We start from the raw sequence: 18,903 nt of genomic DNA on the forward strand, positions 1-18,903 counted from the left end.
AATGAACGTTTTTTCAGATTTTTCTTTTATTCTTGCCTTATTTTTCATCCTTTTGTTTTGGAAACGAAAAGTTCTCGGTTTTAGTTATGTTGAAAAAACAGCAAAAACACTAGCTTATAGGAGAACATAGAGTACATTTCTCGAATTCATCCTTCTTATTCCAATTTGACCAAGTCGCCTGTTGACGCTTCAAAATTTTAGAGTCAGTTTATTTATTCGTAACATCGATCAATCAGAGTAATCCAAATAAAGTCGGAAAATTTGTGCTTGTATTTAACTTTTTTTTAAGGCAGTTTCACTACCTCCACTGTCAGGGCGGTTCGTAGAATTGGTGGTGCCTGGGGAAAAAATTAATCACAGTGCCCCCTCCCGACTCGAATATATGCAAAAACGCTGAATCAAAGGGAAAAATTGGATCAATGGGGTAATTCCCCAGCCGCGGCGCCTCCCCCCTAAGCCGCGGTGCCCATGACATCTACCCCGGTTGCTCCCTTTTGGAACGGCTCTGTACACTGTAAAATGTAATTAACGTTATTTTTCACTCCCAAGCAGAGATTCTTTCACCAGTAAATTCTGGAATTCGTCTTTTTTCCACCAGACTATTGGTTTATTAAAGTCAAAACTAGTACGGTATTGGATCTTCTTTTTATAAAATGTTTGCTTTAGGGACTAGGAATTTACCTTTAAGTGGCTCAAGTTACTCTATAACATATTGATGAACTGACGAATTTTTTCTTTAACTTTTCAGTCTATGTTAAGAGGTCGAGGTGGTTGCTATAAGCACACTTTTTACGGTATTGAAAGTCATCGCTGCATGGAGACTACACCATCTTTAGCCTGTGCCAACAAATGCGTGTTCTGCTGGAGGCACCATAGTAATCCAGTGGGAACAGAATGGAAGTGGAAAATGGATCCACCCGAAATGATTATCAAAGGAGCACTAGAAAATCACTACAAGATGATTGACATTTTTAAAGGTAAGGATATGTTTTGTACCTCTGGTGCTAGTTTCTCATTCACTTGTGTATTTTCAGGAAAAGTGATAGTTGTGGTAACAGCTCTGTGGAAAATCAATAGTAATCTACAAAGCCAAAATATAAGAAGATTTTTTTTACCATGCTTGTTCATAGAAAGAGAGTCCCCTAAGACGAACTCAAAGGGTCCTTTCCCCCCTCTTTCTCCCTTATTGTGGATAAATTTGCAAAAAGTGTGGCTCGATACTGTATTTTGGTGTTTTCGACGACGTCCTTTCCTCTCTCTTCTCTGAAAATCCTCTAATACCACCCCCCCTCGAGGGATAGGACCTGTGTGCACCTAGAGTTGTTGCACTAGAATATTTCCATGAACACTATTTTCCTTTTTTTTTCTTTTTTTTTTACTAACTTTGGCTCTTATTTTCCCACTTTTAGGCACAAATCCATATTTATAATTTCCTGATACGAAATATAATTTTAAATTCCTATGGATGTCCTATTATAATTTATATGTGCTTAGTATATGGTGCTGAATATTATCGTTCTTTTGTTGGATCGATTTTGTGTGTAGTAATTGTACAAATAAAGTCTAAAAAACTTAATTTAAAATGAAAACGTGCACCATCTATTCTCTTAAAGCTAATATTGGAAATATGTGGCAAGACAAGACAATGAAGTTGTTTTTCTTGGTGTCTGAGCGTACAGTCTTTACTCTCTCATACAATGTGAAAAAATCTGTCACAAATACCTTTATTTCTGAAACTCCTGAAATATAGACTGATTTATACCAGGCCAGCCCATGGTTACAAATATCATTCGGCAACGAAGATGGCGAAACCTTGTGCACGTGATTCTTATGAATGACGATAAGATCCCAAGACAGATCTTGGAATGACAACTTCAGGAAAAACACCTTGCGTTGCAGATATCAACAAGAAATGTCCAACATTCACACGACGATACAACCCCAATGGGAAGAATTTTTGGTGGTGGCGCTCATGTGGGACGACTGGCGGCTCTTGGATGCCTATGGATGCCTTGGGTGCCTCTGGTGGCACATGAGGATCTAAGGTCTAAGGATCCTGAAATATCCTTTAAGTTTGTGGGATATAACGTTCCTGCAGATTTATCCGATAATGTTGTGGAAAGCGTGGTTAAAATTTTTGAAAAATGTCTTGTTTTGAAACGACTTTAGTCTTGTTACTAGTAGCGCATCTATGAGTATTTTGCGTAAATCATCATGTTGCCTGTCATATACAGTTTTATTACATAATTTATTTTTGTCTCAATATTTTGTCTTTGCAAATCACGACCTGACCTCAAGGCCGCATCCAGGGGGGGGGGGGTTAGGGGGTTTGAACCCCCTCCCCCTCCCTAAAAAAAAATGTTTGTCTGGCTCGTATAAACGAAACAAAAATGGACATAAACTAATTTTGTATGCGTTTTTTTAGTTTTTTTGGTGTAAACCCTGCCCCCCCCCCCCATTTTTTAGTTAAACCCCCTTCGAAAAAAAATCCTGGATACGGCCCTGCCTGACCTAGATGGTTAAGACTATCTATAATCACGACCTATTGCAATGATTAAATACCAAAGAAAATATTAAAAAGAAGCACAAACTGGGTCTAATGTAACTGACAAAAGAATTTTGTTTAGCCTAGTTGATATTTTCCCCTATAGCCGTGGCCTTAGGGCTTTTAGAACTATAAAAGGTATTATTATTGGTATTATACAATCAACAATACGTCCTCAGTGCAAATGTAGGAGAAGAAACAATAATTAAAACAGTGATACTTAAAAACATTGCGGACTTTAAAGGTATAGAATTTTCCACAAGAATCTTTGGAAAGGTATCCTGTTTGGGATACTCTTGGAAATAGGGGTGATTTGCCCTCTTATGTGTGGTATGATTCCAATCCCTAAATCGGGGCTATGTGCTGAAAAGAAAAATAATTATGGAGAATCACTTAAGGTTTATGCTCTATGTGCAAGTTTTTGGCATATTATTTTTATGCAATCAAACTGTTTTTGTTTTCACGTAAGATGACAATTTTGATATCATAGAAGAGATTTAGCTTTACAAATCTACCGAATTATATTTTGAAAACGCGATTTGCTTTTTTCTTTAATTTTTTTTTTATTTTATTTATTTTTTTATTTTTACTGAAAAACATGTTGCAAATGATAGAGAAATATTTGAAAATTAAGCAAGTTGGATCAATCCTGAGAGAAATTCAAAACAATGTCCTAAATCTGGCTCGGTCAAAGGATAGGTGCAAAACTAGTGAACCAAATGAGATAAGCATTTAGTCCCTTTGGTGCAAGTTACAGTTCTGGGCTTGAAACCGTATGTTTCACAGGGAAGATAAACCCAATCATATTGTATCAGAAATGTAAAAACTCCTTCTTTTAGGTGTTCCAGGTGTTCTTCCGGAAAAGTTAGCAGAAGGGATGCAAGTAAAGCACTGTGCACTATCCTTGGTAGGAGAGCCAATTATGTACCCTGAAATCAACACTTTCGTTAGAATGCTTCACGACCGAAAAATTTCTTCTTTCCTAGTCACTAATGCTCAGTTTCCAGATGCCATTAGGTAAGTCAGTTATTTTTCCTTTTTTTTAAAATATAAAGCGGCTTTTGAAGAAAAAATAATAATTTAGTTTAATCAGCCATTTCGTTTGGTTATTATTCTTGTTTAGTTGCTGAGCGAGAGCAATCCAGTGGCGTCATCTGGAGTAGATGGTGGTGTAGCCTATGTTCTCGCCCATAGAGTTTGAACAATGCCTTTTTGGGGGGAATTTTTTTTTTATTAAAAATGCCTTTTTGGGTATTTTATTGAAAATAATTTGCCCCCCCCCCTATTGTAGTTTTTAAAAATACATTTGTCCTCCCCAGGGCCGGATCCAGGATTTTTTGTTACGCGGGGGGAAAGTTACAAAAAAAAACTTTTAAAAATGCATAAAAAATTGTTTATCTGCATTTTTGTTACGTTTTTACGAGTTTTTTGTAATAATTCGAGGAGGGTTTACCCCCTCCCCCTGGATATGGCCTTGGTTCTCCTCTATCCCTAGATTTTCATAAACCGTTTAATCCCACATGTTCTTTCAAATTAAGACAACTAAAAAAGAGAAGTTTTTTTAAGATAGATAAAACGATTTTTTTTTTGCCATACAACAGTAAATAATTCTTTTAGAACTAATATCTGCAAAGTCTATTCTAAAATGCAGGGGGGAAAAATCTTCACAGTCATGTGCAAGAGCAAATAAAAACTACTGCAAATTTTACATTTTAGACCATTCACGCATTAAAATACTGAACAATTTTTATCTACTCATTAATAACAATTATATTTGCTTTTCTTGTTTCTTTTGTTACATCTGCTTGTTACAGTCAGTCCATAATATGAAAACAGTCATGTGACCTTTTTCAATCTAAGTCAGTCTGTTTCCAATCCTCGCAAGAAGCTGCACATTCTTTTCTATTGCCTGCCATTCGACAGGCTTTTCTACTAATATTTATATATTTAATATGTATACACTGGAGGATAGGCGTGTTCCCCCGGAAAAATTCCCCATGAAAAATCCCTCCCCGAAAAATTCTTTCCCGGACCCCCCCCCCCCCCTCCACCCCCTCATTGGACAATACCCCTCTGTAAATCTCCCCCCCCCTCAAATTTAAAATTGAGCAGCCTAAGGGTACATATGGAAAATAAAAGTAATGAAGAAAACAATGAATTTCAGAAAATATAGGCAGAATATTTGGTGTAGAGTATTCTATAGTATTTACTTCTACATTTTCTTTTCTTTTAATTCTTTTTTTCGTGTCTTAGGGGGACTGAGTTATCTTGGCATGGTAAGATAAAGGTTAACTGAAATAATATTTAAATATGAAATGAATGGTAACTGTAGAAAGGTTGCCCTATGCTGGAAGTGCACAGAGATAACGGGGTGGAACTAAGAAGTACGAGTAGTTACTTCCCGTAGATTTGGCTTAGTACCAAAAACTATAATACATGATACCAGTTCACCCCTTTTGATCGAAAACGCGTCCACTAGGCATACATCAGAAGATTTGCACGTCTGAAATACCTTTAACGAATATATATTTTTGTTAATTTAATTCAAATAACATGCAGTCAAGCTCCAAGTTAGAACCAAGAAAATTTGAAATTGCCAGAACTCTATTCTATATGAGCGAGCAAAAGTTTAACTAAAGAAAGTTTTCAAAAAGCTATCAAACCCTGTTCATAAAAAGTTATTGGGTATGATCCACTAAGTGTAGATCTGAAGGTTTTTCCGTTCGAAGTACCTTTAAGAGCCCCTTTTTTAGAATCGTTGAAAACGAAGCCCCTGGTATTACTTGCAACCCCTTCAACAGATTTCGTGGCGAGGCTCCAAGAACCAAGAAAAGTTAGAACCAAGAAAATTTGAAATTGCCAGAACTCTATTCTATATGAGCGAGCAAAAGTTTAACTAAAGAAAGTTTTCAAAAAGCTATCAAACCCTGTTCATAAAAAGTTATTGGGTATGATCCACTAAGTGTAGATCTGAAGGTTTTCCCGTTCGAAGTACCTTTAAGAGCCCCTTTTTTAGAATCGTTGAAAACGAAGCCCCTGGTATTACTTGCAACCCCTTCAACAGATTTCGTGGCGAGGCTCAAGACGCCCCGCCTCACCTTTTCCACCTCTGCGCTGATAGGTATGTAAATGTGAAATGTTATGCTACATAAAAAAGTATTGCCGCGATGGAAAGGGTGCTATATACCCCCCCCCCCACCATATCAAAAACTAATAAAACGGGATAGAACAAAAATATTCACAGGAATCCTGAGGAACTAGATCTTAAGTTCTACCTCCTTTCCCCCTTGCCCAAAACTCTCTACATTCATCTGAGGGTTCAATAAAAGTTAGCATATTTGGGCATTGAAATGCATTCTTTGAGGCATATGCCCCCCTCCGCGCCTACAAAATAACCTACCAACACTCCTTCATAATAGCAATGTGCACTTACGCATCGTTACTACTACTACTACTACTAACAACTCACCGCAGCACCAAGCCGCCTGAGACCAACACAGCTACACAGGCTCCTCCTCCATCCCAATCTATTCAAAGCCTCCCTCTTTACACCCGCTCATGAAGTTCCTATTTCCTTTACATCTTTCTTTATGACGTCCTCCCACCCCAGACGAGGACGACCTGCTTTCCGTTTAGCCCTAGACGGTTGGCCGATAAGAACAATCTTTGGCAATCTGTCATCCTTCATCCGCACAACGTGCCCTAGCCACCTCAACCTTTCTTTCGTTATAGCCCTAGAGCGGTATTACTGTTATAAAATTACTATAAAATAAAAACGCGGTAAGTAAAATTGGTACAATACGAAAAATAGGTAAAATAAGGTAAAGTTGGTAAAATAGGATGAAATATGGTACTACCTGGGAAATATAGGGTCAAATTGGTGTTTTAGAGTTGCCCTGTAGCTACAAGACCAGTTGAGCATTTCTTTTTGAAGCATCACTTACAGATTTAAAGGAAATATTTTGCTGATTCTGATTTTCCTCGGCTTGGAAAAAGTAATGCCCCTTCATCTAGCGTTTCATCAATTTAATTAATAGTCTAGTTTATCCCTTTATTAATCTTGTGCCTAGGGTAACACCTCAGCACTTGCACAGTGTCTGATTTCGGACATCCATTTTGTAAAAAAAATACTATTATTTGGGAGTAAAATCATATTAGGAATTTTATTATATATTTCAACCTAAGAAACGTTACCCTAACATCATTGCACATTTGAATAGCCACATTTCTCATATCATAGACATGTTATTTTTCATTTATTTATAACAGCACCAAATACAAGTAAAAAAGTGATTTATAACACTTTGATGACTTTAATTAACTAAGCACTGGATCATAAAAGTTTCAGTCATTAAGTCACTTTCAGTCATTAAGACCGTCTTCAACAGGATCTACTGACAAATCTAGTTCCTATTCTTCAGATTCCGATTCAGATGACTGTTCCTGTTCTGAAGCCCCCCCTCTTTCAACAAAAGTCCTGAACACGGCCCTGAGGATTATATATCAATTTCTACCTCCAACCTCCCCTTGTCTATCTATTAAAACTAATTCTGTGTTTATCTGGAGACTGTTTCAAAACAACTTCTGAAACACAAGGGCCATTAAACTAGAATAAGAATTTATTAAAGACATTGTTGTCGGTAACAACACATTTAGTAGCAATTGGTTGATAAGCAGGCTAAAACTTAGAAAAGGACCATGGAACTTTTGGTTTCCAATTGACTGAGCCTCCTCCAAAATTTATTCGACAACCCTTTCTACGTGAAAAGCCTCTGGGAAAAATAAATGAACAAATATTAATACTATGAACTTTTATGGGTCTTTATTACGGGCAATGCTATACGATTGCTTCTGACTTAAACAGGAGAGTAGAAACTTCAATTCCTATTCTAAAGAAGATCAGGAATTATCCAGGGGTAAAAGAGGAGTGGGGTATCTTCCGAAGGGGAGGGTAATTGTCGGCTCCCTGGGGAACGACGGCATGAACACAAGATTTCTCTGGGACGTGAAAATTAAAATAAAAATGAGTATATTGATTCTGCTTTGACCCTCCAGATCGTTGAAAATCCAGATCATTTAGTTGTTTGTGAGGAGGCACTTTAATATCTGAAGCAAATGGCTTCCCGTATTCTTTTAAGAAGGCAATTGAAATTAAAAAATCCATTAATAGAGACCTTGCTTTAAATAAAGGTACTGGAGATACTCCTATAAACTCAATTTACAATAACTTAAATTTAAAGTATTCAAATAACAATTTTTCTCCGGTTTAAATTAAGATCATCTGACCACAATTTTATTGAAAATTAGGTCAGTAGACAAGGTAAGTCAATCTCTAAGCAGAAAATTCTTGCCCAATCTAATTTGTGAATAGGCTTTCATTTATTATGGCTTGGTTTGTTTGATTCAGTCTTTCTTCTGCTCTGTTAAGAGCTACTTCAAAAGTTTAGTTTTCCTTATTTTTTTTATCACTGAAGACGGCTGGGAAGAAGTCCCTGACGAAATATATGCTTCTGTGATTTTCGCTTCTTTTTTGTGTACTGGCTAACATTACCTTTGTTTTTCACTGCTATTTAATTTAATTATTTTTTTCTTGTTTGTCATGTGTTAATCCTGCTTGTAGCCTTTTATGTCTTTAACAGCTCACAGAACTAATAAGATTTTGTTCCAGCTACTATTTCGCCCTTTCAAAATCATAATTACCTGTGCAAAGGCCGTATCCAGGGGGGGGGGGTTACCCGGTTTGAACCCCCCCCCCCCGCAATTTTTGACCGAGTCGAAAATAAGTCGAAAATTAGTAAAACTTTTTTGTCTACTGGCTAACATTACCTTTGTTTTTCACTGCTATTTAATTTAATTATTTTTTTCTTGTTTGTCATGTGTTAATCCTGCTTGTAGCCTTTTCTGTCTTTAACAGCTAACAGAACTAATAAGATTTTGTTCCAGCTACTATTTCGCCCTTTCAAAATCATAATTACCTGTGCAAAGGCCGTATCCAGGGGGGGGGGGTACCCGGTTTGAACCCCCCCCCCCCCCCAAATTTTTGACCGAGTCGAAAATTAGTAAAACCTAGGTAAAAATCAGTAAAATTAGTCGAAAACTGAGTCAAAAATTAGTAACCCCCCCCCCCGAAAAAGTCAAAAATTAGTAACCCCCCCCCAAAAAAAAACAAATCCTGGATCCGCCCTTGACCTGTGCTATAATGTACTTTATTGTTCTGATAACAAGAGACTGAACTCAGACAGACGGCTTTTTAAACTGGGTAATACACGAAACAAAATAATATCCAAACCTGTTATTGCCAGCCTCTTCACGTCTTTGTGCTGTGAAAATTGCAAGCCCTCGTAAAATATGTTAGTATAATATGTAAGATACTGGTAAAATAGGTAAAATAAGTAAATTACGTAAAATAGGTAAATTACGGGAAATAGGTAAAATACCAATTTTACGGAGTTGTGTAAAATTACGGTAAAATAATCTTACCGTGACCAATTTTACCAGTTACAACACTACGCATGTTTGTATATAATTTTATGAAATATGAGGCAAATCAGTCTAGTTAAATAGAGCATTAAAATAAACGTCAGAAACATTTTTCTGCAATTATGAAAAGATGCACCCCTTGCAGCACCCTTAGTCGAAATGAAGAACGATTGGAAATTAATTCCTAACCACCCACCCTTCATGCCCTTTTTTTTTAAGGCTCATGGAGATTTAGACAATTTCGGCATTGAAATGCGCTCTTTAGGCATGTGGCAACCCCTCCCCCACGAGAAATGCTAATAATTTCTCTTGTATGAGGATTTTTCAGGAACGAATGCGCGGCATTCCTTCCTCCCCAAATGGAAAGCTCAATAAATAATTTTCTGGCACGTTTAAAGTCATCGTTTTTTTTTAGAAGTTTTAATTGATAGCAGCTTGAACCTCTATGGGGCTAAATCGTAGTTCGTGTCACAAAACGACAGAAAGCGCCACTTCTCCCAAACTTCTAGGGCCCCAAGCGTTCTCCCAATCTTCTAGGGCAATCGGTTCAATACGGTTGCTCCGGAAAAAAAATAACAATTAAGAAAAACAAATACAAAATTCCACCAATTTGTAGATGGGAGTTTGGAACCTCCAAAGTAGGGTTCTCCAATATGTTGAATCAAACAGTGTAATTTTTATTAAGACCAATTGCCTTTTGGAAGTGTCTCCTCCCTTTTTAAAAAATCGGGCAAATCCTCAGGCAAGCAAAGTACAGAGCTACATTAAACAAAAGATGAGCAGAAATAGACTATCAATAAATAAATGAAATCAGAACAAACAGAAATTGCAATATATAAAAAATTCAAACTCAAAACGACCAGAAAGTATCACATAGAGAAGTAGGGCTAACGCTTCATGTTCCTGCTAAAGAAAAAGGGGTAGGCACTGATCTGTGACGTCACTAAAGCCTCCTGGGAATTTTGATTTACGGCAACAGTTTTTAAATAGCCATATACTTGCGACAAAGAATGGCACTTTGAGTCCCTAATTGCGTAATTCAGCAGTATACCTCCAATTTTCATCTAGTATATTCAGTCTTCATTCTTCTTGATAATAACGTGGTTTCGTCCGCTAGAATCAAACCACATATCAAATCAAACAGCGGCTCTGTCTACAATTAATCGGTTAATCTTGGAACAAAGGATGTATTGATGCGAATTTATTACAGGCTAGACTAGTGATTCTGGATTAATTGCTCGAAATATAGATATATTTACTGTAATTCACTGGTCATAATACCCATTGTATCCATGGTCAGGCACGTACGCTGGGATCCAATAATAAAACCAATTTTATTTGATAATTTGAATAAGAAGAGGCCAGAAATTCATAAACGTATAAGATTTCAAGGAAGGAGAGCGAGCTCCCCCTCCCCCCCCCTGTGCACGTCCTTCCCATGATCTTATTTGAAGCTTTTTTGTTTTAATAAATGTGTCAAAACGTTGCATTTTTAGTTGAAAAATATATATTTAGATTTAAAAATTAACTCTCTCATTCCTTTTTAGCTCCCCCCCTCTTCCTTTTAGGTTGGGCTCACAATTAAAAGAACCAGTTGCGTCAATCGGGGGGGGGGGCTTATGCCCCCGTAAATTTTATGTTCTGCTGCCTAACTGTTTTGTATTCCTCAGAGATTTTCAGGTTCGGTCCAATGAAACTTAGATCAGTAATTAAAATCTGAATTCTAATTAATTAAAATTCAGCTTGTCTGATTTTGTATAGTTTTGCTTTATAAGCGCATGTCTATCTTTGTTTCTTTAGAACCCGGGAGCTATCATTGCCCTCAGTTTTGCATGTTGTTTTAAATTCCTGTTAAGCCCATTTCAAGACTTGAGGCTCCTCTTTTATTGGTTTCCCATGCTCTTTGAAGGTACACTTTCTGAAGCAGTTTGGTGAAGCTCCACATCTCGAATTATGGGCGTTCTTGGTTACTGTCAAAATCAATACTAATGTATTTGTCGTTTTGACATGGATTGACGTCTTCTTCCTAGCTATTACCGTATAATTTTCAAACATGCAATCAGAGAGTAGGATAGTCAATCCCTGAAATCTATGTTCACCTGTGCCCAAACTAAGTGTCTGAAAGGCTTTATTCAGGTTAACCCTCTCCTCACTTCTGCAATATCAGTCTGGTACGACTCTTTGTCCCCCCAGCACTTTTGATCTGCGACTTTTTAAGAAATCATGATATTTAATATGAGTTATCGTAATCTCTTACCAAAAAAAATCCCAGCAAATGTAAGAATGTCAAGGAAATATTCCCTCTCTCTCACCATCTTCTTCTGACATTTAAAAAATACAAAACGAGCTAACTACTCGAAGACTTGAGCGAGAAATAAACTATATACGATATGCTTTGTCTATTTTTTTTTTCTTGGACAATCAAATCATTTGCATGATCTAAGTCTAGGAGAGTTTTACCATCCTGATTTGATACCATATTTAAACATGCTTTACTCAAGATTCTACACTGAGCCAACTACTAACGTCACATCCGACTTTAAAAGCAGCAGCATCATTCTCATACAAAGTACGAACCACTTTATTATACATCTCTGGTATACCATACAAGGATAGGACCTTCATTAAAACTTTTCTATCAGCTGAGTCAAATGCCTGTCCATAATATATGAAATGAGGACTAAAGGGGCCTGTTGAAACAGGCAGTTTTCAATCTTTTAGTGTTAACCGCTGTTCCCAAAATTTGAATGCAAATTGCAAATGATACATAAGAAATTTCATACATGCAATAGGATAAGGGCGATATAAATGCAAATAATACTGTACAAATAAGCAAAATAACAATACAGTTATCCTGTAATACAGCCTATCGATCCTGTAACACAGCCTATCGGCTATAGTATTTTGAAAAAAAAACACACAATAGAACAAAAGGAAAAAAAAACAGATTAATGTTAAATTAAGATTGTTGTTTAGTTCAAATTATTTTTGATTTTTTTTTTCCATCTTGATTAGGGCTTTGAGATGTGAACCATAAATATTTGGACTATTACGAGTGTAATCGGAGCAACGCCTGTTAGACCACAGTCGTAAAAAAACGATACTTTTTTGTGAGGTTCCACAAATTTTTTAGCCCCCCCCCCCTCTCCAAAAAACAACGAAAAAAGCATTTGAAGTCACCTGAGCTTTTATTTTTAATTCAGCTTAAATTCTTCCTGGTCCTTTCTTCTTACATTTCTTTATCGCGCCCCTATTAGTGTATTCCCATTCTGTTTCGTGTTAAAATAGACTATATCATTAGGAATGGTAGCAGGAAAAAGAATGAAATAACCTTAAGATCTTGCTAGTGCTTCAATGTCAATTGAACGCATTTTTTACAGCATAGACGTTTTTGTTCTTTGATCCTAAAAATATACAAATTATTACCTTTAGCAACAAAACAACCGTGTACAACCGTTACGGCAAGGGAATATTGGGGGATGTCAGCCCTTTGAATGGGGGTAAAATATTCCCACTATTTTTCAATTAAACGATATGGAGAACTTCGGGTCTATTTCGCGAGAGGAACTCTCCCGTTCCCGTTCTATATTTTTTTTTCTGTGTGAGTTGTGACCTTTAGGTACGATGTCGTCAACATAATTTGATTTTTACATCATTCAATTCTAAGCAGTCGATTTAAAGGTCGTTAATTGATCTTGATTCACCCTTCGTTGTATGTATCCCTTTGGGAAGACGTCAAACGCTCTTGATTCGCATCGCGTTGTCGCCACTTCGTGAGATGAGATGGTGAATGGCGTTCGTGTTCACTTTGGTAACAGAAATATTGTCTAGGCTAAACTCATCTATTTTATAGAGAATGGCATCATGGTCCGAAAAATTGATTTGGCCGAAAAAAGTTATTTTATTGCTGCTAACTGGGCGAATCTATGCTTGGTTGGCTGCCACGGGCTTCTCTAGGTGCCGAGCGTATGCTTGTTGACTTGTAACTATGCTTTTTTTTAAGTAAGGCTTGAGAATTTTATTAATTTTTTTTAGTGAGTTAATTTTTTTCTCAATATCCCTTATTGTTACTGCTCCTTGGACCTATCCCCTCTAAAAATGGGATTCCTGGTTATTATAGTGTACGAGTATGCACTCTATGGTTAGAAAACGGCTACGGAAAGACTTTCCATAGTTACACCTTTCTATTCTTGGCTCTAGCTTCCCTTTCTTCATCCTTCCTAAAAAATATTGACATACCATCTTTTGTTGTTTAGTTGCCACACCGTCGGTCAGATAATTCTCCTCTTTTTAAAGTGTTTTAAAAAACAATTCAAGGACAAAGTATTTCAAATAAACAAAGAAGGAAAAAAGCTAGCCGTCATTGTGATATTCGACTCTTTTTTCTCCACTTAACTGTTTGGGATATTCTTGTCAAAAATCCCTAATGATCTCATTAACTGAAGTGCTTAAAAGGAATTCTTGTCATTTAGATCCATGGATCCCTGTACTCAACTGTACGTGAGTGTAGACGCTAGCACAAAATCAAGTTTAAAGAAGGTGGATCGACCACTTTTCAAGGACTTTTGGGAGAGATTCTTAGAAAGTCTGAAAGCTCTTGGAGAAAAGGTGGGTATCTGGATCAATACCTTTCATTTTTGAAACTCATCTTATAGCTGTTGTTTCATCTTCAAAAGAAAAAAGAAAAGTTTTTTGGAAGAGGAGAAAACAACGTGTAGATGTGATTTACATCCTTGTTATATGAAAGAATTTCAAAATAAGTATAATATTAAATATTTGGAATGCATTGTAATATATAATTTTCAGAAGAATACGATTTCCAATAGAGCAAATGTAAACAAATTGGGTAAAAAGGTATTATGCTGTTAAGTTTCTTAGTTGAAGTACCAAGGACAGTGAAAAGCATTTTTTTTTTTATTTGTTAATTAATGCGGGGAACTTACTCAACCGTATGTCTTAAAAAATTAGGGAAAATCCAAAATTCAATTTTTAGTAATAATGACCATCATATACAGTTATTCAGTTTTTGGTTGTAGGTTGAACAATCGTACAAATGCGGGTGAACAATCGGCAAAACTAAGCTAAAAAAGATATGGCACTTGCCCAGGGGGGGGAGGAGGTAAAGAATATGTGTTTGGGAGGGGCACCAACCAAACTTAATTCCACTATTGATATTTTCTGCCTCTTCGTCCCTATAATCAATGCAACTTTTAACCTTCTGGGAGGGGGACACTTGCCCCTAAACCAACCTCTTGGTTCGTCCCTGCATTCAACAGCTTAATAACGTGTAACTTTTGAAAGTCTGCGTGGTAATGAACTTACTATAAATGTCTGTATTCTTTCAGACAAAAAGCGTTGTCAAATTTGAAAAATTAGTTTTGTTTGTTTATTTTCACGGTTGGACGTGGCAACACTGACGAAAAATGATAGTGCCTTAAAACATGATAGTTCGGAAACAAACTAAATACAATTCTGGAAAATTCATGGTTTTCAGGAGGTAAATAGACCTAAGATTGGTCTAGGGGAAAAAAGTTTATTTTGATGTCCTTGTTACTTCAACCAGAATAAAATAGATGCTTTTGCCACAGTAAAAGTTTCGAGATTTTTTTTAGAAGAAACATAAGTGTAGATATTTTTGCTGATTCGATTAAGCAGAAAAAAAGAATATCTATAATTATTAAATTTTCGGGCTGTGCAGCTGCTATTAAATTTCTTTTAAAGCCGCTTTTCATTTCCCGTTGGTCAGAAATATAATATTACCCTCATATTCTCGGGTGCTATTGAACTAAACGTTTTTGAAATTCAGAAAAAAATTGATGCTTCTTTTTGTCAGAAAAAAATTCTGGCTCGAGGTAATGGTGTTGAAGATGGCTCATTGGACGCTGTTTTTCACGGGATCTATAGACAAATTTAAAAAGTTCAGTTGGAGATTTAATGACATCCAATAAGAACAGTTCAGATAGTTTTTTCCGACTGTCATTTTTATTCTTGTAGTGTGGCCTTCTGATCTGTTTTCTTATTTTTTTGAAATGCGAATCCTTAAAGTTGTGATGTTTAAGTGATTTCTGGTTCAATAGTTAAAATAGCTCTATTTCTGAAAAGTTCAAGATAACTTGCTTGATTATTTTTTTTTATTTGACGCATAATGGTTATTTGCCAAAAAAATTATATTGTGTGTTTGGAAATATGTGCTCGAATTCTTGCGATTTAGCTTTATGGATTTTTTTATCTTTTAAAATGTCGATAAAAAAAACTAACAAATTTTTAAATGTTGCTAATTGATATAGTGTAAAACTATACTCAATCAAAGGACACCTTGCAGCTTGAAAATTTTGCTGTCCCTGACGTGCGACAAATATATATATATATATATATATATATATATATATATATATATATATAGATCCTTGGGTATATGTTCCCGAATTTTGTATTAGCCTTCCGGTTTTTTAAGTTTATATATATATATATATATATATATATATATATATATATATATATATATATATATATATATATATATATATATATATATATATATATATATATATATATATATAATAAGTACTAAGTTTCTACTGTTAATCGATATTGCAAGGTACTATGCCTCCTGGCAAAATATTCTAAATTCTCTTTAATTCTTCAGTTTTATTTTGACTAGACATTGGAAAGGGGCTACCAACTTTATGTCAATGTGCCTATATTCCCTGTCTTTGAATCAGAGTCCGTAATTCTGGAGCACCAAAGATCACCATTTGGAATCCTGAGGGTTTAGGCCACATCTGGAGTCTTGGAAAAAAAAAAAAAAAAATGAAGTTCTATTTCTCAGAGAGTTTAATGTGATAATGCTGAACAAAAAACACATAAAAAAAATTTTAAACAATATTTATGAAGACTAGGAAATTTTCAATCCTTTAAAAAAAACTAGATCCTGTCTTATATTAGGAATACCAAAAAAATTTCCACTATTCATTTTTAGTAAATCTAAATTTTGGAAAACTTTGAGGATAAATTATAAAATTATTAGGCCTATATAAAATCTGTGGATAATGGGAGAATTATAATTGCATCTTCGAAATTAATGAAGAGTTCTATGACGCTCTAATCATTGTGGTGAATGTTGTATCAAACAGTTCGTAGTAACGAACTGTGGGAAAGGGGCAATTTTTAATGAAAATCACACCTCTAAAATCAGCATAACCCGATTGCAGAAGCTTCAAGCTCCCATCTAAATGTAGTGAACTGAGGGTAAGAAGCAATTTTTAATGAAAATCAGACCACTAAATTCAGCATAACCCGATTGCAGAAGCTTCAAGCTCCCATCTAAATGTAGTGAACTGAGGGTAAGAAGCAATTTTTAATGAAAATCAGACCACTAAATTCAGCAGAACCCGATTGCAGAAGCTTCTAGCTCCTATCTAAAAAAAAATAGTGGAATTTTGCATATTCCCAGAAGAAAGATCAGGAATGCTTGTTTTTTTTTGGGATGATTATATCGAGTCAATGATCCTAGAAGATCAGGAAGGGCTCATTCCAACGGAAATTAAAGTTTGTAGTGCCCTTTTTAATATTTTTTAGATTTCAAATGACCAAAAGTGATAGAGTTAGGGAATTCTAATTCTATGATTCACTGCCTTGTTTGCTGACAAATATTAATCAACAATCGCCGTTCACATGTCCTGAAAGTCCCAACTTAATTCTCTTCACCTTTCCTGAGATATCGCAGATACACCCTTTTGACAGCCTGGGATGCACATAGTCTCTTTGGGTTCAGTTCAGTTTTCTCCTCAACATGCTCAGGCAGTTTTAAATGAATGCCCCTTAGCCATACCTGAGATATCACAGATACGCCCCTTTGACAAATTGGATGCCCATGGGGTCTTTGATTTCGTTTAACATTCCCTACTACATGCCCGGAAAGTTACAACATAATACTCTTAGTTTTTCCTGGGATATTGCACAGACACCCTTTTGACAACCTGGATAGCCATAGTTTCTTTTGATTCAGTTATACATCCTGAACTTTCCCTGAGAGTTTCAACCTAATACCCTATTACTTTTCTGAGATCAAGCATCTGTCTCATTTTGAAAACCTGGATACACTCAACCTTTTTGGATTTAGTTCAATAGTAGCCTTGGTAGTAGTAGCCGCAGTCTTTGTAGTAGTAGTAGTAGTAGGGCCATGAAATGGAGATCAGCACCGCCGGTTTGGACTATAGAGTCTAGTGTCACATAGTAGTAGCATTTGCAATTAATTGCTATTGTAGTTATAAGTAGTCTCAGTCGTGAGCAGGCGTAGTCAAAAGTAGTCGCAGTCGCAAATTTTTTTTTTAAGTTAGGAAGATACTAGCTGCGTATTATAATGAATTAGCAGCATTTTATAAAAAACTTGGCATTTCATAAGAGATTAGTGTCATTTTATTAATAACTAGTAGAATTTTTATAGCACCAACGTTGTATAAAGAACTGACGACCTTTTGTAAAGGATTTTTACACCAAACTGCTACAAAAAGAATTGTTGGTTACTAGTTTTTACCTTTTTAACCAAAACTCATTTTTACTTCTTTAGTTTCAACATTCAAATTACAAAATAATACATAGAGGCAAAGTCTTCGCTTAAGATAAGACCTTTATACTTGACAATTGTATTGTAAAGATTAAGAAAGCTTCTGCATCTTGTTTAGGTTTGAAAGGTATTAATCTAACTAGGGAAGCACTTGAATAAGAAAAGCAGTAAAAAAAAATTGGTGGTCTCTATTGAATTCACATTGGGTATACGTATTCAGTATGTTTTTGGCTTCGTTTTTTTGGGGCTCATCTCTTGGTTGAGTTTTCAGCTGCGGTGTCTATAATCACTTATCAGTGTTTAAATACAAAGGAAAGTTAGATCGACCCGCCAAATTGAGCTAAATTATGAATTTTAGAAAACTATAATTGAAGAAAAACTCAACATACATTATTCATGACAATCAGGTTTTCTTGAAACGCCTTACTAATGGATTTTCCCCATAGTAACTAATTCGGATATATACTATAATCCACGAAAACAGGCGAATCCTCTCCGCCCATAAACATGTGAATTCCTAAAAAAACGAGAACGAGTTCATTTAAGGGTGTTATTCTGTGATAGATAAGATTTATTGCAAAAAGCCTGCGGGTCATAGCAATACAGAATACACTCTACAAACAGAGCGCAGGGACAAAATACAACTTTAGATAATATAAATTAAAAAAAAAGAAAGAAAAAGAACAAGAAGAGTACAAAAAAAAGAAACACACCAAGGTTCAACATTTTAACCGACAAACACCAATAGTAATGAAATTCAAATCTTAAAAACCGTAACAAGCTATCCCCTCAATTATGCTTCCCTATGTTTAATCCCTAAACGAAGAAACTTACACTAGTGTTTAATAGCAAATTCGTTCCTCTCAGCCATCCGCTCAATTAACCAGCATTCATTCCATACACTCGTCAAAAATATCATTCCGCAACTCAGACAGCTCTTCACACTTAAATACAAAATGAAATAAATTCTCATTCACACATCCACACATAGGGCAAAAATAGGGGCCAGCCAACAACATAAACTTTCCCAAAAATTTCTTCTTTCTTCTAAATCCAACTATCCCCTCTCACCAACAACAAATTCTTCAAATCCTCTTTATTCAACCCAACTTTAAAATAACAGTCTTTAGCTTGGGATTAAAACCTTAAAGACATAGATTGGTCCTTATGAGCGTGCCACTCTTGGATTTCTTGGCCATTTAGGGCTCGCTGGACTTCCTTCCATACTGATACGCTTTCACCCATTGGGCCTTTTTCTTCATTCCAAATCTCCGAAAGGCCACAAAGGTCCAGTATTTTCTTGACCTGATTT

General features: G+C 35.8%; 1 protein-coding gene across 1 annotated transcript in view; it reads left to right on the plus strand.

Moving 5' to 3' along the window:
* LOC148939958 (S-adenosyl-L-methionine-dependent tRNA 4-demethylwyosine synthase TYW1-like) overlaps nucleotides 1-18,903 on the plus strand; it is an 81,815-nt gene that overhangs the window by 43,975 nt on the left and 18,937 nt on the right. Inside the window, exons 7-9 of the mRNA XM_089106158.1 lie at nucleotides 749-977; nucleotides 3,385-3,562; nucleotides 13,498-13,633. Of these exons, the coding sequence (XP_088962284.1) occupies nucleotides 749-977; nucleotides 3,385-3,562; nucleotides 13,498-13,633 (543 nt within the window). The remainder of the gene's footprint in view (nucleotides 1-748; nucleotides 978-3,384; nucleotides 3,563-13,497; nucleotides 13,634-18,903) is intronic.

The sequence above is a fragment of the Artemia sp. Qi Xiang Cuo genome, chromosome 20 (genome assembly GCF_049724085.1).
Source record: "Artemia sp. Qi Xiang Cuo chromosome 20, ASM4972408v1, whole genome shotgun sequence".
NCBI classification, from domain to species: Eukaryota; Metazoa; Arthropoda; class Branchiopoda; order Anostraca; family Artemiidae; genus Artemia; species Artemia sp. Qi Xiang Cuo.